Below are 25,547 nucleotides of genomic sequence, written 5' to 3' on the forward strand. Positions count from 1 at the left end.
TGACTGAATCTGGTGATATTCTGAACAAAAAAAGCTCTCTGTCATGCTTATAGCTGTTTTCATCACTTCACACTAACTCTACAGCCATTTTAGGTTTCAGAGTGACAAATTGTGAAAATCATGGAATCTTATTACTGTATATAGCTACAATATTAAAAGCTGTGTAACTGTGGTTCACTATTACTATATTTTAAAGTCTTTTTTATGCAACAGTGGGTCATTTATGCACATTCCAGTGTAAAGTGTTCCAACTTTTTTGAAGAGAAATTGACAATTAAAAAATACTGTAAATAAATACATTTCTTTACATATGTTTTTAAAAGCACCATCAATTACTAAGTAAAATATATATTTTTAAATGCTCACATTTCATTATTTATGCTCCGCTTATTTTTGCATTTTCCTTAGCAATGAAGTTGATTCCAATGGGTGAAATTCCTCTCTGTGTAGGATTTCAGCACAAAATTTATGCATCATTTCAGTCTGAATAAGTGGACCACAGGCCTTGTGCTAGCCTTTTGCATAGGAGTGAATTTCACATTCAGGTTCTTAGTTTCATATATTACCTGGGACTGATTGTTTAAAAACAATTGCTTTCACTGAAGTTTTTTAAAACTGTGGAGGTGAGTCTACTGGCCTTATATTTTATAAAAATGTGTCAGAAGCACTTAATTTTCCTTGGAATAAAGGATAAAGAAATATGAGGAAGCAAAGAAATTTTAAGGTATCTATACATAAAACCTAAATTTTATTCTTAAACCTTTTTGCTGTTGCTTCTCATATGCTCATATTGTAAATAATGACCTTTCCTATGTGTTAAATAAAAATAGATGAATTTAAGATTTCTATTTTTAGCAACAAGAATGAGAGAGGAAAGAAAGCTGAGTAGTTAAAGTAGTTCAAATAAAAATCGGTAGTAATATTGCACATCTCTGTGATTTAGTGTTAAAGCCCTATTGAAGTCTAGGAGTTCTCAGACTACACTTTAGAGCTTTTTAAAACTAGTTTTTAAATTGTATGATGTGTCCTGCTAACTATACATAAGAGGATTCTGACATAATTTTACTACTGAGCTCAAATATAGTCATGGCAGAAAAACGGTTTCGTCTTCCAAGGTAACGGAGCAAGTCCAATAGTTCACTTAGGAGCTTATTCTGAGTTCCACTGCATATCAGTTGGGAATAAAAGAACAAAGATAGAAAGGGCCAAAGCACAGAACTGGTACACAGGAGATTTGAGTTTTGGTACCAGCTGTGTCACAGACTCCCTTAGGGACTTGAGCAAGTCACTTACTCTCTGTATCCCAGCTTTCCTATCTGTAAAACTAATGACAATGACTGCCCTACTTTACAGGTGGTGAGGCTTAAATAATTAATTTTTATAAAATGCTTTGAGGTCCTTGAAGATAAGGCACTGTAACAGTGCAAAATAATTATTATAAAGCATGTCCAAAAAAAGGAAGAAGATTGACTGAGTGACAATGATCAGGTTATCCTTTTAAAAAAATCTTTTTAACCTTTGATACTGAACTTAGTTTTTAAAAAAGTGTTAGACAATTGTAATTATAACCACATAGCTACATCTAAATCTTGTATAAAAGTGATTTAAAAATGCATAATTCCCAAGAAGCTGTTTACAATACAATGTAAACTGTCCTGTACATAACAAAGTTAGCAGATGAGATACGTTTTAAAAAAAAGAAAAGAAAGCAAGAGTAATTTTAGCCTTAGAAGAAAGAAAATTTTAGCAAAGAAGTTGAGACAGTCAAGTGCAGTATTATAACATAGATTAAGTCTGCTTTTGGGAACAATACTTTTTGGAAAGGCAATTTATACTTTTGGACAGTACTGTAAAATGATTACTGCATGAGGCAAATTTCTTTTCTGTCAAACCACACCCCTATTTTAGTGATATACGCACCTCTTTTGTGTTGCCCACATGGACCTCAACTTGAGCAGCATTTTCCTGATAGGAGAATTAGCGAATATTGTAACTTATGCAAGAGACATGATTTAAGATGCTTGCCTTTTGTAAATTGCAATAAATTTTACTGATAGTTGTTGCAAAATTTGACCTGCAGGGTATCACAGCTAAAATGGGGAAAGACACCAGCCCTGGAAACATTGTATCACTGCCATAGGGAAAACTAATCCCACTGAAATACCCTTGCATACCTCTCAATCTGCCAATGCTCAATTGTGAAATAATGGCAAGGAAGGAGCGGGAGGAAAAGTTACATTTCAGGATGGTTATTTTTAAAAAAAAGTCAGTACCAATACCTAAATGTCAAATTTCAAAGATTCAGAACAATAAGGCAGCATGATTTAGTGGCTGGGGAACTACACTAGAAGTGGGAGGATTGGGTTCTATCCTCAGCTCTGTCGCTGACCTAGTGTGTAATCCTGGGTAAGTCGGTTCATCTCTTTGTACATCTGTTTGTCTTCATTGCCCATTTAGATTGTAAGCTTTTTGGGACAAGATGTGTGTCTTTCTATGTGCCCACACAGTGCCTAGAATAACAGGACTCCAATTTTGATTGGGACAGTTGGGTGCTACTGTAATGAAAATAATTAATAATGTGTTAATCATCAGTACGCTGTTCATACTCTGTTCAGCATCTCTTTCCTTTAAACGTTGATTCCATGATTTCTTAGCATTCCTCATGCCTAATCAATGTGAGGTCATCATGGATGAAATCTAGCTGGTTTAATTCAATTTATAATATGAAATCTAAATAAAATTGAAAAGATGCTGGTAGCGGAGAAACCTATTGAAACGCTGATGGATATTACGACTGCTCCTTCCAATGAACGGGTAATGTTCAGACTATTTCTAAATGGTTCACAGTTTCCAGGTCTTATTGGATCCTTCATTTCAGCTTCTCTGATATAGGCCTCATCGCTACAATACATGTTTTGGTTATTTTCATGTTGGACTAAGGTAATGTGATATACTTAGGGTTACTGTTAATAACTACTTGAAACCATCAGTATATCATAGCTAGCTATTCCTCTTTTAAGAGGCAAAATCCATGTGAACATCTAATACCAGTGTTCCATGCACTGATTTTCAACTTTCATCCGGGTGCAATTAAAGATGGTGGTTGGTTATCTTTAAAGCCCTTGAAGTCCCAGAGCCTAGCTATCTCAGAGACAGGAAAAATATATATTTTTGTAATTCTGCTTCTCCAAAAATACCACTTTGAAAGATTCTCAAAGTGGGTCTTAGCCTCTTACAATAAGATTAGTGGAACTCTGCTAGCTCTTAGGCTTTTGACCATTAAAGGCAGTAGTAGCAGGGCTGAGAATGTTTCAGGCCTAAACTGGTTATCATGCATCAACTCCACTAAGTCCAAATCCTCCTCTCCAAATAGTTCACTTAGTTCTGATTGCATAAGATGTGAAGCTCCTACTAGCAGTAAATCAGAACAAGATGATTAACATGATAAAAAAGCATTAAATAAAAATGAAAGAAAAGGTACAAAGTGAAAGACATCTCAAAAGATAATCGGTAAACTCTGAATAGAAGTAGGTGATAGAGAATCCTACAGCATATCTTCTGAGAAAAAAAGAATTATAAAGGTAAGTAATTTTTTCTTTAAAAATATAATCTATACAGGATTCTCACTCCTGAATAGTAAAAATTTGAGGGATGTCTGCCTCATAGAAAAATAATACAGCTGCCACGATAAGGCCAATGCCTATAATATGACCTAGGAAAGTATAATTTTTTAAAATAAATACATATAGAAGGCTACCTCTCAATAAATAACATCAGACATAATTCAAATCTTTAGAATCAATGACCAGTCAAGAAAGTTGATATAAAAGTTGGCTAACTGAAAATAAGAAACAAAAATATTTGGGGATGGGTGAGGAAGTTTGGCCACCTCTATTTGTGAACAAGTTCTAGGGTTCTGTTGAAACTGAATTCCTTCTTGAAACCAGAATACAAGCAATAATTATATGTAAGTATGCACAGAGATCACCATGTAGCTGCTACATATATGTCTGTGATGGAAACATTCCTGAGGTAAGCAGTGGTGGTCATCTTATCTTGGATAGAGTATTGACATGGTTTAGCTTCATGTCAGCCAGGTCATAGTAATGAGAAATGCAATCACACAGAACTTGAAGAATATTGGCAGGACAATATGCTAGGTAAGGTGGAACTCCAATATCACATTGGAGAGGAAATGAAAATGAGTCTGTAGCAGTACCATGCCCTTATGAAATTTGGCATAAGGCAGTTCAGTCACTACAGCCAGAAGTTTATTTAATCTATGAGCTGAGGTCACTGCCACCAGAAAAATGAAGTTCCATGTAAGAAATTCTTCTATGTAAATTACTTTAGGGGTCAAGAGAACACAAACCACCTGCCTGTAGACACCTTGCCTACAGATCTCTATCATGACAGGAGCTACCAAGTTAGAGAGAGAGGGGGTCTGGAAATGGGATGGAACAAGGTGTCCCCGTTCTAAGTGATTATCTGAGGCCAGACTCTCAGCTTTATTGGACTGAATTTGGCCATCTGCAGCAGAGCTGAGCACCTTATTTGTCTGAATCACCAGGAAACGCAAGATAAAATATAGTCTCGTCTAAGGTCTGCCATTAGCTTTGTTACAAATTGGATCAGGTGGAAGGCATAAAGGAGCTTCTCACCCCAGGGGATGGAGTTGTCACTTGCTAATGTGGTCTTTTCTTGGTGTCATTCATAATGTAACTTCTTGTTCCAGTAAATGGTGAAGAGATTCACCTTCAGTGTAGCCCACTGAAAGGTCTGACCCCCCCCACACACACACACAGTGATACAGAGACCACTCATGAAGATCTGTCATTGTTTGACTCAGTATGTTTGTGATCATATTATTCTTCTCTGCTATGCATATGACAACCAGGATTGTCTTGAGACAGAATGCATTTCCACCTGCAAGGCTTCTGGATAAAAGAAGCCCTGAGTCTCACACATCCTAGTGCCCTTCTCCAATATAGAATGTGGTGGCCTGCTTCTATGTTTGAATCAGGATCACCTTTTGGAGGCATTTTGAAGCTCCATACAGCATTCAGGATTAGAGCTGTCCGAAATTTTTTGGATGAATAGCTGATTTGCTAAAATATGCAGTTTCAGTTGACCTAAAACTATTTGCAAATTTGAAGCAAATTGATGAAATGGAAAAAAAGGAGGAAACCTCCTTATAAAGGTTACCCCAGTGGTTAGAACACTCACCTGGGCTGTGTGGGAGACACAGGTTCAATTCCCCTTGTGATGGGGTGTATCTACCCCGCACTGACCCAGCTGGGGCTAACTGCACATTGTGGGACGAAGAGGCAATGCCCCCTCACTCCTGCTGGGCAGGCTCAACCTGAAGACGGGATAGAAAAGAGAGTGACCCAGCTCAGCTTGGGCTGACTGAGGAGAAGAGTGGATGTATTCTGCCAGCTCCTGCCAGGGAGTTACTGGAGCTACAGACTGCGAAGGCCGAACCAGTGAGATCAACAGTGAAAACCCCATTGACCCTGGAGGATGAAAGTGAGCCAGAAAGCCAAGGTCCCCAGGAGAACTGACAGAGCAGGAACCAAAGGTAGGAAGTGACCTAGGAAACATGATTGTTAAAATAGGAAACTGAGCCAAACTGCAGACCACCGATTTCACAGGGCCCTGGGTTGAGACCCTGTGGAGAAAGGTGGGCCTGGGTCCCTCTACCCCACCCCACACCTACCACAGGGTGTGGGCACTGCTTAGGGACTTTGGCCGTTATGCCATGCTGCCCCAAGAGCAAGAGCATGGACTCTGGCCAGTAGGCCGCAATGCCCTGCTTTGTAGATTAGGACAGCAGTACCTACTCTAGACACTTAATTCATAACGCCTTATTGTGGCACGCAACCGGACACCCTGTGGCACTCTTCCTCTGCCTTATATGGAGCAGGAATTTTAACTGGGGTCTATCCCATTGCAGGAGTACACTCTAACCAGTGGACTATGGGATATTCTAGTGTAGAGTTTTCTCAGTCTCTCCTGTTGAAGCTGTTCCACTTTGTATGAGTAGTCATTAGAGCAGGGACTTGAGTCATCCACAGCCTATGAAAGTGCTCTAACCACCAAGCTATAGAGTCATTATCTCACTCTTTTCCTGGACCAGTGACCATTCATATTCATTTGCTGTGACAATTCATATTAATTCACATCACATGCCTCCAGATGTCCTAGTGACACATATAGGTGAGCATAGCACCAGTGAAGAGAGAGCTGAAATCTTTAAGGACTGAGCTTTGTTCACTTAAATGTTTTGAGTCTTAAAAGTACCAAGAACCACCTTAGAATATGGCTTTTGAAAAAAATTGCAAATTGTACAATTGTATGATTGACATGGAACTTGAGCTTCAAGCTTCTTGCCAAAAATTGTGTTCAACAGTGTAATACTGTCCTTAACGTTTAAGTGAGGCGGGACGAAAGTTAAAGAAAAGATCTCCCAGGCCCCAGTTTTCCTGGACATGGCAACTGTCAAAAACCCATCTTTCAATATCAGGAATAAGAGTTTCTCACAATTCAAAAGATAGAGACACAAAAGGTTGAAGAATCAGCAGTAGAGCCCAGAAGGGAACAGGAAACCTCAGGGGTAAAATGTTTTTGCACTTGCTCTTAAGGGTTTCTTTCTATGACTGCAGTAAACAACTTTTGTACCCTAAAGAATTGTGCCTAATGATTCTGAACTTTAAAATGGCACTTTGCTTTCAAATTTTTAAACCAAAGATTGTCCTGTTTCTGCAGAACCTTAGCTCTAACCTAGCAGCTAACTACAAATTATCGAAAGCATCACCATAAAATAAGGAAATGGAAAACTTATTGGAAATTCGTTTAAACAGCATTAAGAACCATTTGTAAAAGTTCAACTATATGGATTGCAAGGCCAAGAAAGTAGAATAAAAATTATTTCATGATGCTCTCTCCATTTTATTTACTAGAAGAATCTGTAGGAAGGAGAAAATATTTGGTAGGAGGGCATTCTTAAACAATAACAAGATAAAAAATCCTTATGAGAGGCGGACAAAGAGGTAAAAGTTGCTATGAAAGTGGGGCATGCCATGATATTTCATGTTAAATGGAAAATTCTTCATAAGTGCCACCAGAAGAGATTCATGAACAAGCAGAGAAAAAACTCTTGAATCTTCCCCAGCCAAGACATTTTCTTCAGTAAAGGCAGACCATTTCCCCAACCTATACGAGTAGTGTTTGGATTGTAAAAAGAAAAGGAGTACTTGTGGCACCTTAGAGACTAACCAATTTATTTGAGCATGAGCTTTCGTGAGCTACAGCTCACTTCATCGGATGCATACCGTGGAAACTGCAGAAGACATTATATACACACAGAGACCATGAAACAATACATCCTCCCGCCCCACTGTCCTGCTGGTAATAGCTTATCTAAAATGATCATCAAGTTGGGCCATTTCCAGCACAAATCCAGGTTTTCTCACCCTCCGCCCTTCCCCTCCCCCACCCCCCACAAACTCACTCTCCTGCTGGTAATAGCCCATCCAACGTGACCACTCTCTTCACAATGTGTATGATAATCAAGGTGGGCCATTTCTAGCACAAATCCAGGCTTTCTCACCCCCCCCCCACCCCGGGGGAACACACACACACAAAGAAAATAACAGAACGCCACTAGCCGTCACCTTCAGCCCCCAACTAAAACCCCTCCAACGCATTATTAAGGATCTACACCTATCCTGAAGGATGACCCAACACTCTCACAGATCTTGGGAGACAGGCCAGTCCTTGCCTACAGACAGCCCCCCAACCTGAAGCGAATACTCACCAGCAACCACATACCACACAACAGAACCACTAACCCAGGAACCTATCCTTGCAACAAAGCCCGTTGCCAACTGTGCCCACATATCTATTCAGGGGACACCATCACAGGGCCTAATAACATCAGCCATGCTATCAGAGGCTCGTTCACCTGCACATCCACCAATGTGATATATGCCATCATGTGCCAGCAATGCCCCTCTGCCATTTACATTGGTCAAACTGGACAGTCTCTACGTAAAAGAATAAATGGACACAAATCAGATGTCAAGAATTATAACATTCATAAACCGGTCGGAGAACACTTCAATCTCTGTGGTCACGCAATCACAGACATGAAGGTCGCTATCTTACAACAAAAAAACTTCAAATCCAGACTCCAGCGAGAAACTTCTGAATTGGAATTCATTTGCAAATTGGATACTATTAATTTAGGCTTAAATAGAGACTGGGAGTGGCTAAGTCATTATGCAAGGTAGCCTATTTCCCCTTGTTTTTTCCTACCCCCCCCCCTCCAGACGTTCTGGTTAAACTTGGATTTAAACTTGGAGAGTGGTCAGTTTGGATGAGCTATTACCAGCAGGAGAGTGAGCTTGTGTGTGTGGTTTTTGGAGGGGGGTGAGAGAACCTGGATTTGTGCAGGAAATGGCCCACCTTGATTATCATACACGTTGTGAAGAGAGTGGCCACTTTGGATGGGCTATTACCAGCAGGAGAGTGAGTTTGTGTGTGTGTGTGGGGGGGGGGGGTGTGTGTGTGTGTGGGGGGGGGACGGAGGGTAAGAAAACCTGGATTTGTGCTGGAAATGGCCCAACTTGATGATCACTTTAGATAAGCTATTACCAGCAGGACAGTGGGGCGGGAGGATGTATTGTTTCATGGTCTCTGTGTGTATATAATGTCTTCTGCAGTTTCCACGGTATGCATCCGATGAAGTGAGCTGTAGCTCATGAAAGCTCATGCTCAAATAAATTGGTTAGTCTCTAAGGTGCCACAAGTCCTCCTTTTCTTTTTTCCGAATACAGACTAACACGGCTGTTACTCTGAAACCTGTTTGGATTGTGTAACCCCTCAGAAACACATTCTTCCAACTTATCACAGAAGTCAGATATGTGCTTGCCCTCCTCTTTAGGGCCTAATTCATCAAGGTACTTAAAGCAGAAAAATCCTGAAGGAGAAAGCTGGAATGACAAATGCATGAACCAAGGGCTCTAGGGAGGACAATCAGGTAGGAAGCAAAATAAAATTTAAACTAGAAAGAGTTAAGTGGTCAGAGATCATCTTAGATATCTTAGGGCATTTAGCCTATGGGAGTTAGTTTTTAGATTTAGCATCTTTGGGTCAAATTCAGCAGTGGTGAAAATGGTGGCATAAATTGCATGTTGGCCCTCCACAGATTAGAAAGCAGGTCTAAGTAGCATAGTGTAATGTATTCCAATTTCAGATTCAGTGGAGCTACAACTTGAATATAAGTTACTGACTTGGCATGCTGTGGACCAAATTCTGGCCTTGGTAAAAATAGGCCGAACTCCCTTTGGAGTTAACTTGTTATGCCTGCTCACCCCAGGAATAAACTTGGCCCCAGATATGTTGACAATAGAGGGGGCATAAGCAGGAGGATCAGGGGACCTGTTTTATCTTACACCATCCTGTTTTCATCCTTTTAAAAAAGAAAAAGCTTCCTCCCTTGTTTACATCACCTTGAAATTTAACCAGGAGGCTTCCTTGAGAGCTAAAGCTTCTATTTTAAGTATTGGCTATTTAAGTCTTCTTGGGGACTGGATAGTTCAGGAAATAAACTTCATGTCTCTAAATTATTATCTAAATTACAATGTAACCACCTGACGAGCATTTGATTGCTTATGTGGACTGGCAAGATGTTCCCTGCCCAATTCTGTATGGACAAACATCATTAGAGGAGCCCCAATTCCCAACTTCACTAACTAGCACTTTCAGCACAATCCAAGGGAATTTCGCCCAAATTTTCACAAGTGACTTAGGTTTACAACTTGAAATACCTAGAGCCTGATTTTCAGAAGTACCCCCTTTGACTTGAAGAGAAGTGTTGGTGTTCAGCACCTTTGAAAATCAGGTCCCAGGTGTCCAAAACAAAGCATGAAAAAAATTGATCACTAATTTTGGGTGAACACATTAAAAAAAAAAATTAGGCTTTAACTGCCATCACAGATTGTTTCAACCAGGTCAAGATCAATCCAAACTAGAAGGATAATGTGTGAAAAATTGCAGTAATGACTGCTTGTGCTGTACCTATTTTGTGGATAAATGGAGGCTATCTGTTTCCAGAACTGGTACCACAGCACTTTTCAGAGTATTTCCTCAATTAAACTAAACAAAACCCACATAGTACACCTGAACATTCACCTGTGTCTAACAAGAAAAGATCTGGAGTAAGGCCCATATTGGCAGAGAGTGAATAGAAAATAAACTGCATTATGAGAGATGATTGGAGAATATTTCACTTTAATCAACTTTGCAGTACACGAAATGTACAATGTGATTGGAAAATATATTCCTGGTACAGTATGCTGAAACAAGAACACTTCATGACAGAACTATGTATTTTAAATCACTTCTGTAACTTCAGTACAAAAATGTGTTGTTCTAATGCATTGCCATTCCCCTTAAGTAAGAAAAAAAAAAAACACCTAGATTTTTCAGAAGCTTTACACCAAGAAGAAAGTCTTTAAATCGTACCTTTTTTTTCTCTTTGTTCTCCTTGTCCTCAGCATCCCTCTGCCAAATACTTTTTATATCAAAATCAAAAGGCCCTCTTTTTGTTTCATAGTTACCATTGAGCTGATCAGACTTAAACTCTTCATGAACCATGTAGTCAGGCATTGAGGAAACATGGGCTCTGTAGACCAAGATTTCACAATTATTTTTCCTATATTATTTCTCTGTTGCAAAAGTATTAATTCAAAGCCTAAAACTTAACAGACTAACAAAAGGAAAATACAGTAGGTTATAAAAAGTTACACAGCCTCCATGGAATCATAGCATACTTACTTAGATTCATCATCTGTTGGAGGTTTACTGTGGTGTGTATACCAGTCAGGTGCAGCATAAGCTACTGGGGATGTTTTTCTTGTATTAGGTGTAAAATGTTTCAACAAATCTTAAGTTAAAAAAAAAAGACAGATACATTAATGCTGTAGTATTTTCCATGGTTATAAATGAATATTTTTATGTTGCTGTTTATCTTTTACTAAAATTTTTATAAAAGAAATATTTCTATTCGTAGCCCTTACTGAGATTCAGTTTGGACAATCAGAACTTTCACTACTTTTTTAATCCGAATAGGATAATCACCAAAAGTGATTACCCACAAGGCCAGCAAGTGGCAGTAGTTTTGAAGGTCTGGCCAATTCATTTTTCCAATATTATTTCCAATACGGTATTTCAATTATATCAAGCATCTCATTTTACATATCTTGACATACAGTTATACAATACATGTGGATATATTTCTCATTTTACAGACTGGGAATCACTGAAACTCTGTGGCAAAGCTATGTCCATTTAAGTTTTTCACATCTTCAATTTACTGAAAACAAAATATATGTACAATAATAAAAAACATTTACTGCAAAAACTGAAAAGTAATTTTAATAAAACCTTTACAGACTTTTTCCAATTTTATGACAATTTCCTTTTGGGATTAGACCATTCCCCCCCACCCCCAAGTTTCAATGCTAAAGGTATATATTTACAGTTATAATAAACCTTCCAAAGCTCGGTACCCAGGTAGATGTTTTCTCTGTTAAACACAAAAGAAATTGTTCAGATCCCTGGGTAATGCAGCTAACCTGCCAAATAATTTATACTATAGTTAGAATGTATCAGCATTAACATACCCAGGTTTTATCATAAAGGTTTAGCAATGTTCTAAATTCAATTTAATAGGAATAGAAAAAACATTCTGGATCAGATGGAATATACTTTAAGAGCTAATCAATGGATTTTAGCCTAACAATAATATTTTAGCCATGAAAGATAAAGGAAGGGCAAAAGCTGGAGCAGAAAACAGTTAAGACTCCAACAATGAGGTATTGGGGTTATTGCAATGTGACATTAGACTATAACGATTACATTTACTGATAAAGATTTTTGCATTGTTTTCTTGAGGATTCAACATATTTCAACAACATACAGCATTTCCCTTTCTATAGTTTCCCCACAAATGTGTCACTTTTAAAATTGCTGGAATAGTCTCCAGTTATCGTTGTCAAATTTTTAAGCTCCCCAAACCACAAACAATGCTAAAATGAACTGTGGTTCACCAGGTCGGCCTCCTTGCTTTGCCAGCTTTACATATTCTGAGTCTGTGTCTTTGATCCATTTCCTGCGGCTCCCAAATGTAATTTCATTGTGATGCTCTCCGAGGTTGCTCAGACCTGGGATCTGAGATGGTGGAGGGATTGGGATTTCTGAATTCACAGACTTCTCTGATCGTTTCAGTGGAACATGGTAGTACCATTCTATAATCATTAAGAAAAAAATATTTAGGTTATACATTTACTGATAACGTTACTGTGTCAAAGAGCAAATGTAATAATCAAAGTCCACATTAAACTACAGAGTAACATTCTTTATTTTATGAAAGATGTAACAGAAATGAAATGCTCACTAAGGAGAAAATAAGAAATACTCGATACTTCTAGGTGATCACACAAAAACTGTGATACCACTGTAGAGCCTTGTTTAAAAAGCCTTTAATGTTGTTTCAAATTGTCACTACAACTGTCCTACAATACAATGTTATTATCTTTCCCATTCAGAGAACTAGGTTAATGGATTCCAACATCAGTAAAATGCAAGAAGACAGCAGTGGAAGGCATTAATTTTTTGGTGACCTTTCCTCCTTCAACTATTAACAAAAAACACCTAAATGCATTCCTACTTTTCTGCGATCAGCTCTTTACTTGTTTAAGTTAACTACTGAAATATAATCTGAAGAAATATAATGATTAAATTAAACAAAGCCCTATAGAGTAAGCCGCTTTCACAACGTACCTAATTTCTTCTAATTTAAGATGAGTTCCAAACATTGCATGGCTGAGCAATATTTCAGTGCACTAGAACCAGTCAGGTTAAGTCATTTGCTGGACACCTCAGCATGTCAGCAGTATGCAATTTTAAAAGACAACCTGAACTCAAGTCAGTTTCAAAAAGTTAGCTCGGAGTAGCTTGATGTACTACATCTGCCCTTGAATCTGACTCCCAAATTTTGTAGTTTTACATTCACATTTTCCCTTTGTTTTTTTCAAATATTTCCACTCTGATTATTGTAGGAAAGACCACACAAATAAAGGAAATGGACGGCTGACTATGTGGGAAAAATGGTTAAATGGAATACACATGATTGTACTATCAAAGCACAAAGTAAATATACAGAACAAAAGAGAAGATTTTTATTTACTCACCTTAAATTATAACAATCTGAGGTGTTACTTATAGCAAGTGTAGGTAAAACATTTTCAGAGAGAACTGTGGTTTTTAAGTTAACAGGTTCTCTATAAACAGATATTCCATTGAAATCAGTTAATATATTCCATGTAATGGCAATGGAAAAAGTGTATAAATGATAATTAAAAAACAAAAGAGCTTTCCTTAGTAGCAGAGGCAAGAAGCATTAGATTGTTTGCGGGGGTTTTTCCACCACACTTACTCATTGGTCCACCTGGAATGGGATGTTTTCATCCATCGGGAACCTTTTCATCCTAGTTAACTTGCTGGATAACTACCAACTTGGAACCCTACCTTATTCAAACATATTTGTTGTGTTTGTATTTAATACTTTAAGCCCAGTGAGAGTTTTCACAGTTGAATTACAAACTCTTTAAAATTAGTTTATAATGGAAAATGCCACTGGCCTACCCATTAGCAACAGAAACAGTTTGAGACCTTCTGGGAACCTCCTGTAAAAAGGACCTGTGACCCCAACTGAACAGGCTACCCTATGTTCTGATTTATAAAACAAAGTATGAAATTTTAAAGCTGGTTTTATCTCAGTTGAGTTTCTCTCAGGCAGCATTGAGGAAGCAGAACATCTGCATGATTTAGAAAGCAACAAAATAACTCTTGGTATGGAAAGAGTAAAGGGTTCAGTCAGGAGCAGCAAATAAAAATCATCTGTAGGAATGATCAAATGATCAAATGATCAAATCTGTAGGAAGAATTTCAAGAAGACATACGGGGGGTGGGTGGGCATAACCCCATTATGTACCTTGGAATCACCCATAAATCCTTAAAACTCTGTTAATAAACTAGAACTCAGAAAACACAAATTACTGATTTACACGAGAAATAACATTCCATCACTATAAATTTCACACAAACTACTACATTAAAAAAATTTAGTTAACTTAATCAAAATAAGTTTACTTCCTTCTTTCACAATGCTATTTATAAGAAAAAAATATTTTTAAATCTGAGTTGACTAGTTTTCATGAAAAGTGCTGGCTGTTGCTGGGTACTACAGTATGCAAAACTCAAGTTTAGGAACAACCTTGGGTCTTTAGGCCAGTACTCAGGCATGTCCTGGATATGATGTCATGATGCCTAGGGGCAGATAAAGTCACTTGGTAAAGTGCATCTAACTAGCTGGATTATAGTCTGGCATTAGCTTCTGCCTTAAAGCAAGAGAGGGGGGTGTTCCAAACAAGGAAAACAGAAGAAGGCCAAAATGGGAAATGGTGGTTTCCTCACATTGGTGGGGTTGAAGAGCATCTCAGATTCCTGTCTTGAATATCTTGTGTGACCAAGACAGAAAGAACACAAAGGAAATTCCACTATCAGCCTCATCCTTCCCTCCAAAATATATCAAGCATTATGGTATTGTGCATGTTCCCCGCAGCATAAAATGCTGATATAGTAGGTAGTATATGTGAAGGCTTCCTTCTTAGGAAGCAAAGGCTTCATTTCATTTTTCACACCTGAGACATGTCAAAATGTACATTTACATACAGAGAGCAAACAGTATACTTGCCACAAGAAGCGTATCGGTTGGGGGGTCCAGAGGGCTCTTTACTCATATTCCTCATTCCTCAAGCCTATATGAAGGAAGGGACAAAAAAGGAAAAAATAGCAAAAAAAAAAAAAAAATAGTTATCACTGAACAGGAGTGTAGACAACTTTTTTTTTTTTTTATTGAGGCAGGGCTAAAGTTAAAAAATAATAAAACAGCAGCTGTTGGATATCGTTTCAATTAGTAGCTTTGTACCAAAATTAAGTCTGTCCACTTTTAATTAAGTGAGATAAACAAACTTCTGTTCCAGGCTCAGTGGTTCCTGATTTGTTGTTCTTTTTGAGGGGTTAGAGCCCCTCCAAATCCCCTTGTATTTGCCCCTGTTTAACCAGATGGTGAATAACCCCACCCCCCACCCCCGAGCTCCTTAGACTCCTGGTGCCCTACAACAGCCTGGCCATGATCAGCATCAGGCGGGGTCCCCCGAACTAAAGCAGCACGTGGGCATGGTGGGACGTGGCCTGGAAGCCCCCACCCCCAGCAAGGGAAAGGGCTCAGCTTGACACCCCCCCTCCCCACCACCCGCGCCCAACCTGGTACCCACAGACACGCCACCCCCGACAGACAGACAGACACCCCCACCCCCTCAGATACCCCTACCCCTTGACAGACACGCCTCCCCTCCCCCCGCTTTCGGGGTCCCTTACCGGGAGTGCGGGGGGGGGGGCTGGGGGAGGGAGGGGGCACGTCCCCTTGGAACCCGGCTCACGCGCGCGCTGGAAGGAACCGACCCAGCACCACGCCGCCTTTCGCGACAACCACAACAATCCCCGTTTCCATGGCAACGGGGACTCTTTCAGGGCCACGCGTGGCGGAGGCGGGACTCCAGGGGCCAGAGGGAAGGGACGCGGGCGGGCCCGCGAGCCGCTACAAGCGCCGCGCGCGCGAAGGGGCGGGTGAGTGAGTGAGTGAGTGACGGGCACCCGCCCCGCGGCAGGACCCCCGCCACGCTGGACCTTTCCCGCTTGAGGGTGCAAATGACACTCAACCCTTTGGTCCAGGAGGTGCGGTGCTGCCCAGCGCTCAGGATTGACATGCCTGACAGAGCTGGGGGCCTGAGTCAGGGGCTTTCACATTTTCTTGGGGTGTGCTCCCGTTATTCCCTCTGTAACTGATTGCCCAGACCATCTTCCATCTCCTTTCTGATTGCACAGCACCCCTCTGGCAACCATAGCAAATGCTCACCTAGAAAAGTAACAGGAAAATATTTTTGACTTTTCTGATGATTCCGACGGTCTCTAAAGGTGGCTCCTGTTTCCTCTCTTCCTATATAGCAGCAACTACAACTGGAGGCAGCCAGGCTACTTTCTCCTTTTGCAGACATGCAAACTCTTGTTTGCAATGAAGGACCTGGGTACCTATAGAAACAACTAGTGGAGACAAGAGACTGTAATCTGCCTGCTCTTGACAGATTGTAAGAAATGTATGGGCCTCAGTTTGGGAGCTCCTGCCCTTAATGCTCATTAATGAATTCAGGGAAGTCCTCTTGATATATGTATCAGAGATGGTAATAATGGTTTCTTCTGGTCCTAAAATCTAAATGCCAGTGGGAATAAAAGGAGTTCAGCCTTTCACAGGAGACAATGTTGGAGGATTCAGCTCCATGATATTTTTTCACTTGTTGAGTCTCTTGAAATAAGAATGTTGAACATATGTCCCATCTTTCCAGGCTGAGCTCAGGGACCTTATGCTTGGCTTGTTCATTATGATATCACCAAGAACAGCCTGTGACATATTTAACAGCACTGAGTAGGGCAAAGGACATTCTAGGTTGACTCCTCTTATTATGATGTTATTCACTCTATCCTGAAGGCAAGTGCAGTACAAGGACAGCTTTCCTTTCAAAGAAGACTTATAATTACTAGATATTACCTTATTTTAAATTCATTATTAAAATTGTGGGTCATAAATAATAATAATAATATAATTAATACCTTATTTCACCTCATTTGCATGCTCCTATTCTTTCAGTGGTGAGTGCAAAGCAAATAAAAACATGTACAGAATTCCAAAGTCTTCAGGAAGCACCTATCTACCTCAGGATGAAACAAGCCATGGCACCAACAGTGACAGCTCAGACACAGAAAATCAAAGCCAAGATCTAAACTGGTATGTATATGGATACTTTTCTTTTAAAATATTCAGTCTCTGTTAACTTTTGTCATATGTATACAAGTTATACAAATAATTATAAAATCTTTTTTAAAGTTCTTATGCTCCCAAATACACTTACCACTCCTTCATCCATTTAAGAAGAAGAGAAAAGAGAAGAATAAAACAATGGCATATTCTCAGGGCCCAATCAAGTGCTCATTGAAGTCAGTGGCAATTGTTCCATTGATTTCAATTTGTCCTGGGACCTAAATAGGATTTGATTTTGTTTCAAATGGGCAAGGGAGGTGGTAGTTATGTAATATGATATATAAAGTCATAAACATTTGCACTGCTCAGTAATATAATCTAATAATTTACAGATATTAAATAAAGCCATTCTGTTTTGAAGCCTGTAGATTAACTATTTAGTAACATCTAAGTTATTGAGTAACTTAGTGTTACTGTCATTTATGTAAATTGTGGTTTGGAGGATAGCCATTCTTCCTCTGTCAGTAGTGTGTTTTGCTTCCGTTATTTCAAGATGCTCCATTTGGCAGAAATCAAGTTGATTCTTAATCAAGTTCTCTTTTATGAAGTAATGTCCTTTATTTAATTAGGGATGTGACAAATATTCCATTCATATGTGATTTGTATGCAAATATTGCCATTTTAAAAGGATTTCTATCTGGCCAAATCGTGAATTTGTGAGGGAAAATATGAACAAAAGAAAGCAAAACTTTGTCTTGGAATCTTTTACTGTTTGAGACAGTAGGCCAAGTACCCATTTTTCATCTAACCAAATTGTTTGCTTTTCCTGCATCTCTGACCATGTCAGGCCCTTTTTCAGTCCCTTCACTAGCTTTCTCTTGATTGCCCATTTAACTTGAAAAACGTATTCTCTCCTGAAAGGCCCTGAAAACTTTCCCTATACCTATTCTTATTCTCAACTACCATCCAGCGCTCTCACTCCACCCTTCAGTCTGTCCAAGTCACACCATTTATTGCCCTCCTCACATTCTTTTCTCATTCCCATCTCTTGTCCTTCATACATGGTGACCTATCTGCCTAGAGCATCCTATCTGCTAGGTAAATACTGGTACCCTCCAGGGATCTGTACCTGGACCAGTGCTGTTCAGCATATTCATAACTGTTCTGGAAAAAGGGGTAAACAGTGAGGTGACAAAGTTTGCAGATGATACAAATTTTTTCAAGATAGTTAAGTCCAAAGCAATCTGTGAAGAGTTACAAAGGTATCTCACAAAACTGGGCAACAAAAGGGCAGATGAAATTCAATGCTGATAAATATAAAGTAATCCACTCTGGAAAACATAATCCCAACTATACATACAAAATTATGGGGTCTAAATTAACTGTTATCACTCATGAAAGAGATCTTGGAGTCATTGTGGATAATACTCTGAAAACATCTGCTCAATGTGCAGAGGCAGTCAAAAAATTAACAGAATATTAGGAACCATTAGGAAAGGGATAGATAATAAGACGGAAAATATCATAATACCACTATATATATATATATATATATCCATTGTATGCCCACACCTTGAATAATCTGTGCAGTTCTAGTCATCCCATCTCAAAAAAAGATATATTAGAATTGGGAAAGGTATGGAGAATGGCAACACAAATTATTAGGGCATGGGACAGTTTTCATATGAGGAGAGATTAAAAAGACTGGGACTTTCAACTTGGAAAAGAGACAACTAAGAGGGGATATGATAGAGGTCTATAAAATTGTGACTTGTGTGGAGAAAGTGAATGTGGAAGTGTTATTTACTCCTTCACATAACACAAGAAGTAGGGGTCACCCAATGAAATTAATAGAGAGCACGTTAAAAACAAACAGAAGGAAGTATTTCTTCACACAACGCAGTCAGCCTGTGGAACTTGTTGCCAGAGGATGTTGTGAAGGCCAAAGCTGTAATGGGGGTTCAAAAAAAGAACTAGATATGTTCATGGAGGATAGGTCCATCAGTGGCTATTAGCCAAGATGGTCGGGATGCAACCCCATGCTCTGAGTGTTCCAAGCTTCTGATTGCCAGAAGCTGGGAGTGGACAACAGGTCACTCAATATTTGCCCTGTTCTGTTTATTCCCTCTGAAGCACTTGGCATTGGCCACTGTCAGAAGAAAGGATACTGGGATTGATGGACTATTGGTCTGACCCAGTATCGCTATTCTTATGTTCTTATAACCCAGACTGCATGGCTGCTCATTAAAGTCCCTCCTCAAAACATTGCTCTTCCCAAAAAAAGCCCATAAATCAAAATCCTCCCTGCAATCAACCACTGAACTGAAATACATACCAATAAAGCTAGAGCAGTCTAGCAAACTTAGAATAAGCTTGCTGTTCATAAGAGGCTCTGGATCGTAGAAACAGAGAAAACTGTGAAGATACTGTACAGTACACAATGGTCTTTACAATGCTTGCTCTTGATAATAAGAATGGGTAACATGAAATTTTTGAAATTCTTTGAATATCAAATCCTTGGTCTTTCTTATAAAACAAAAATACTTGATTCTAAAAACTGTGGGGATCCATAAGAGCCATCTGGTCAGGGTTACAGGCAGCAATCCTCTATACCAAGCAGCATGTCGGGGGCAGGCTACAGTGTTTCGGTGGCAAGAGACAGGTGACATTAAGAGGGAATGGATGGGACATTGGGCTCAGAGCTGGGCTGGAGGGAAGATGCTGCAGTAGAAGAGAACTGATGAAAGATAAGAGTACAGGGTCAGGACAGTTGAAAGCAGGACCAGTGGGAGAGAGCAGGTGGGAGACTGGGAAGAAGTGCTGGGACAAGATGGATGGCAGAAGCTGGGAATCTGATGAAATGAGTACAGGACATGACACAGTATTTGTGTCAAATTTCAGAAGCAGATTTGTATAAATTTGAATCCAGCAAAATGGCCAGATTTGTGTACCAGCAGATTTCATTTTGAGATTCATCACATCTCTACTTAAAATTTTAAGCATGTTGTAGATGACAAAGTTTATTAGACTGCTAAATATTTTTGGACCATATTATAAAATACTGTCTCCAAATCTCTGAATGTGTGTACTGTCACTACTCATGCTGATAAAAAACGCCTTATCTCATCTTATCTTTCTCCTTTGAACATTCAATTAATTTGACCAGGAGTTTCACTGAAGAACTACATTTCTGCACTGTGTAGCCTTCTTAATCTCCCACAGTACTGCAACTGCAGTGTTTTATAGAAAATGCTGGATGTTAGTAAGGGTAACATATGCGCTGGTCATTGCTGCCTCTTCTTCATCCCTGAGGGATACAGAAAGGCTTAGTTTTAAAACATGCAGTGTGTCAATTAAAAATTGCAGGTATGGTTAAGTGTGTTTATTGCAGGTTGAACTCCTACAGTCATAGCAAATAGTATTCACTACAGATTGTACTCTATTCTTTATCTGATATTGTTTGTTAATTGCCTAAATATATTCCATAAATAGAAAATAAGTTGAAAACATTACGGTTGCACAGTTAAACACTCCAAAGTCAGGCAAGTTGCATGTGCAACTTAAGTGCTGGCATTTCCTGGCTTTTAAAGTTTTTATGTGACTTTAAAGTTTTTTTAGTATAGGATTTTTAATGGAATTTTAAAAAAGATTTATAAAACTAAGGTAGTTTCTTAATTATTTTTGTTCATTATTGCCAAATTCCAGAGCCGAGTGATAGTCCAATTAGTTGAATTGGCTGTTAGGTAGATAAGCTAGAGAACACAGGGTAAAGAATTCTGTTTCCTGGTCTGTGAAATGGTAATTAAATCAAGGCTTAAAATTTTGCCTCCCAGTGTTTACATGTATAGTTAATTGTACCCATTTGGATAACTAATTGTCAGTCAGATATGGGTAGCTAGGCATCTAAATGAGTGCAACTGTGGGTGCAAATACTTGTACCTAAGTTCTAGAGGTTGTTTTCCTCTGTTGTTTTGCCTGCATCTGGCCACTCATTCAACTCTTGGATTTCTAAAGCCCTTTTCTATTTTCTAGGCTATCTCAAAGACAAGGACCCACACCCAGTAGTACTGAAAGCCAGACCCCTATTAGTCTCAGGCAGGAAGATAGGCAGCTTCAACGCTCACCCAAGAGTAAGTTCAAGTGATTAGTGATTGTAAACTGTCCAGTTGTATGTTGTGCACTTACAACATTTCTGTTTTATAAGTTATTCTGTTGTATGTGTTTTTACATTTTTGATTGTTTACGCACCTAAAGAGATGTTGTTGATAGACACATCCTATAAGGTGGGGGGAAATATATTAAAGCAGAACTGAATTAGGACCATGTTAAGGTTGCATGGCTAAGCAGTCAAAAGTCAGGAAGTTGAGGTTGTGTGTGCCACATTAATTTTATTTCCTTATATCTATGCATGACAATACAGCCTTTAATTACATATTCATGTGCTATTTCACAAATAATTCCATGTAATACCATGTAATTTTTTCTACAACCCTAAATGCACAGGAAGCATCTTATAGTATTATGTACTAATCAGACAAACAGAGTCTATGGCAGTTATTTATATATAATATTGGCAGAGACCAAAGCTAGAGCTCCACAGAACCCCTTGTCTCATTCACTGTGCTCCTTGAAGGACTGGCCTTATAATGTTGGAGACAAAAAAATAAAAAGATCATTGTGGAAGCTCCATAATGGATCTAGAGTTAAGGTTCATTGAGATTAGGTTAGTTCAAGTGGAGTTAACTGTTGCATTGAAGAGAAGACCTTAGTGGTAAGGATGCTTGAGCCAGAAAGAAACCAGCTGGACGTTTTGCAGAGATGGTGATAGGGAACACAGCAACATCTCTTTATTTTATAAACTGAGAAAATGTGATCTAGAACAACTGAGCATATGTCTTTATTGGAAAAAAGAAAAAGTGTGTTTTTAAACTTGGGTTAAAAGAGCAGTGAAAATACAGGGATAACAAACAGCTCCAGGTCAAATCCAGGCCCTCCATGTACTTTAAAATAAGGTGATAATCCAAATTAAAAGATGAGTTGCCATGTCTTCACTGCTATGCTAACCCAAGTTAAGAACACACCTTTTTTGCAGTGAAGACATAGCCTGAGAGACAAACATGAACCCCATTATGCCTATTTTGCAGCGACTTTTGAGAGTAGAACTGCATTTTTAACTACATCTGACTGTATGCTTGTTGCATGTTTTCCAGAAGGTATCAGGCTTGTCTTCCACTTGCTGGGGCTATGCATAACAGTTCTGTGGCACTTTGTGTTGAGAATCTGCGGCGCTTTTGCAAGGTAAAAATGAACAAGAATCTTTTTCTCAAGGTTGGGTGGGGAAATAGATAAATGCAGGTGGGCAGGAGAGACAGATTGGTATTAATCACACTCCCAAACCTGACAAAGAATTAAGAGAGTGATTTACATTGGTGTCAATCCAGGCTCTTGCTGAAACCAATTCTGGGATCAGGGGTCACAAGACCAATCACTAATTTTAATGTCTCTTCAGTTTTTGATATAGTGCCTGAATCTCCACTGCAGAAGTTAAAAGAAGCTTCACCATTAATTTCAATAGGTGCAGGATCAAGCCCATGATGAAGCCAACAATATGGGCTTCAAGAAATCCTAAATAAACTTTTTGCTAATACAGAATATGTACATGAAATGTGCGGATGCTACTAACTTTATGCTTTCTTTCTCCTTACTGTTCTCCAGGAAGATTTGGGCTCGAAAGATTATTTCACTGGTGCTGTTCCTCCTTTCTTTATTCTTTTTTGGTGAGTTTCTATAAAGTACAGAGTTAACTGAGACTCTGTAAGGGGGACCAACTTCTTTGCTCTGCCCTGGCCCCTTTGTGCTGCTTTGACAGAGAAGCCCAGCTGAGAACTGAAGTAGGCAGTTGGATATCCAAGCTGGATCTGCCTGCCTCTTCCCAGAGAGTGGATGGGAGGGAAACTGATGTCGGGGTGGGGAGACCCAAGTGCCCTCTCCCAGCACAGCCGTATGGAGCCAGAATTTTCCCAGGCTTGAGGAGCAGCAGTGGTTGGCCTTCACTCACCCCAGGAGGCAGAGAGCCCAGCTTGGGAGGAAGAGCAGCTGCTGGGGGCAAAATCTTCAGAGCCTCAGAAGCCCATGAGATATCACTAACTCTTTTTATTTAAAATAATGAAGAAGAAAAAATGTCTTTACTGACTATGGGGCAATGGCACTTTGTGAAATTGGGGGTCCCCAGGGAACTGTTTGTGTTGTTTTGATTCAACTGTTTTGTATCTTTTCTGATAGTTATAAACAGTTATTTAAAATGAAGTTAATAAAAAGAGGGAAATAAAAATAATTAAATAGAAATAGGCAGTAGCAATTTTTTGAAATAGGTGGTAGTAAAAAAAATTAAATAGCGGGAATTCCACAGAGTTAATGAAAACATAAGCAGGTAAAAAAGTGGAAATAAGCAGAGGTTAAAAAATAAACAACAAATAAAGCTACTGTCCAGTTTCATCAGAAATTATGTTACCACCTATCTCATCCTTCCTTCTTTCACCACTGCTTACAGTTTGTTAAACCCATTAATTGTCTCTTATCTCAATTTTTCTCCTGTGCATAAAGTTAAGCATCTGTAATTCTCTACAGGTTCATAGCCAAAAAATTCAGTCCATGTGTAATTCTTTGCTGGACCAGTAACTTCGACTCTGGTGTCACAATGAGATCTAATGAGGCAGATTTTTGAATGTGCACAGAGCTCTACTGAAGCCAGTGCAACTGTGTGTGGCCACAAGGTCCTGCCTGCGTGGAGATCATTGCAGGACTGAGGCCACAATAATCCCTGTTCCAAAGAACTGTCTTTTTATATGACCCCCCAATCCTGCAAATCCATACACTGGTGAATAGACCCATTAACTTGACAGTGAGTAAAGTCAAATACGTGCTCTCAGGATTAAGGCCAATAAACATAGGGGACCCTGATCCTGACTGGGATCCGTAGGTGATACTTCTATATAAATAAAAAATAACACATGTAATACGTGAACAATTTAATGTAGGATAAGCCTTAACTTTTGCATTTGAAAATTTATTTTAACCATGTAAACCATAATGCTCCATTAGCATATGTTGAAACTGTATTTTCAAAATTTTTCCCCAGGAAAGAGTATCTCCCCAACTCAAAAATCTATAAGAATGTCATTTCACCCTCCCTTGCAAGATATCCAATTTGGAAACTCAGGTGGAGGGATGGTAGGAATGTAGAAAGGGAGAGGAGCCATAAAGGTTGATTTTGCTTATTGAAATGCTGATGACAACTAATACAGCCCTTGGATGTCCCTCAAGGCTGCATTTTACATCCATTCCAAAATTAGACCCCAGTCTTGCAAACACTTAAACGTGTATTTAATTTGACTTTGGTGGGACTATTCACTGATAGCTTTACTAAAGCTAAGCACATGTGTAAGTGTTTGACAGATTGGGGCCCCTTGCTTTTGAAGAGAATAATCTGCTGGACATGATAATGTTCTAAATTTAAATAAAGTTGTTCTTTTTATGACTAACAGGTACTTACCACATGAGATTGCTTGATGGAGGAGGAATTCAGATGTCCAGGGGAATATATAATGGCTTTGTCCTCTATGATTTTAACCATTTCTGGCACAAGGTGACTTATGATTAGATTTAATCAAATAAGGACTGCCACTACCAGTCTAGCGCTAGGACAGAAAGTGCTTACACAATAACTTGCACCTTCTTTCTGTGGGGTTTCAGGTACTGTATATTGGAGACTCCAGTATCTTGGGATTTAATTATATTGCATTTAGCCACACATTAATAATTATTTCGTTTCCGGGTCTGCTACTCTTTTACTATATGCCTTTGAACAAATCACTTGGGCTAACATTTTCAGAAGTGGCCTTTAATTTTGGTCTTCTTCACTTTTGGTTGCTCAGCTTTAGATATCTGGGATCCCATTATCAGACTACTGAGCCCCTACAACTCCAGTTGAAGGCACGCAATTAAACAAAAGGCTTTATAATATAAACACTTAAAAGAAAACTCCTTTTGTTATAGTTTCAGTATTAGTTAGGGCATGGCTACACTTGCAGATGTAGAGTGTCGGGAGTTAAACCAGCTCTCGGAGACAGCAGCAGGGAAAGCGCTGCTGTGTGTTCACACTGTGTTCCTTGTGACTGTGGAGCATGTCCACATTAGCAGCTCTTGCAATGCCACAGAGAGCAGTGCATTGTGGTAGCTATCCCAGAGTGCAAGTGATTGCAGTGTGCTTTGGAAAGGGTTTGCAAAGCATGGGGGGTCGAGTGTGTCAGCATACTATCTTGTAAGTTCAGACAGTGGCAGGGGGAAACCCAACATCAGCCCCCACGCACACACACACACACGCCTCTGCAGCAGGAGCATTACACAGTAATGGTTTGCTTTGTGTCCCAGAGCAGATAAGCATGCAGGCTGTCAGAAACGGAGCTTTGAAAGAGGGTATCCACGTGCCTGCAGCCCAGTTCAAACAATGACCAGAGTGGCCAGTTCAGGGGATTATGGGACGTTTCCGGAGGCCAATCCCAGCGCAGTAATGCAACACGTCATCCACACTGACACCCTAGCG

At 39.4% G+C, this 25,547-nt stretch overlaps 1 protein-coding gene across 1 annotated transcript in view; it reads right to left on the reverse strand.

Moving 5' to 3' along the window:
- The window catches only part of C2H7orf57 (chromosome 2 C7orf57 homolog), a 25,390-nt gene extending 10,511 nt beyond the window's left edge, over window positions 1–14,879 (reverse strand). Inside the window, exons 1-5 of the mRNA XM_077809211.1 lie at window positions 14,825–14,879; window positions 12,117–12,314; window positions 10,843–10,951; window positions 10,531–10,690; window positions 1,921–1,965 (exon numbers count right to left, since the gene is read on the reverse strand). Coding sequence (XP_077665337.1) covers window positions 1,921–1,965; window positions 10,531–10,690; window positions 10,843–10,951; window positions 12,117–12,314; window positions 14,825–14,879 — 567 coding nt within the window. The remainder of the gene's footprint in view (window positions 1–1,920; window positions 1,966–10,530; window positions 10,691–10,842; window positions 10,952–12,116; window positions 12,315–14,824) is intronic.
- Between the last annotated feature and the right edge of the window lie 10,668 nt (window positions 14,880–25,547).

The sequence above is a fragment of the Eretmochelys imbricata genome, chromosome 2, assembly GCF_965152235.1.
Source record: "Eretmochelys imbricata isolate rEreImb1 chromosome 2, rEreImb1.hap1, whole genome shotgun sequence".
Classification (NCBI taxonomy): Eukaryota; Metazoa; Chordata; order Testudines; family Cheloniidae; genus Eretmochelys; species Eretmochelys imbricata.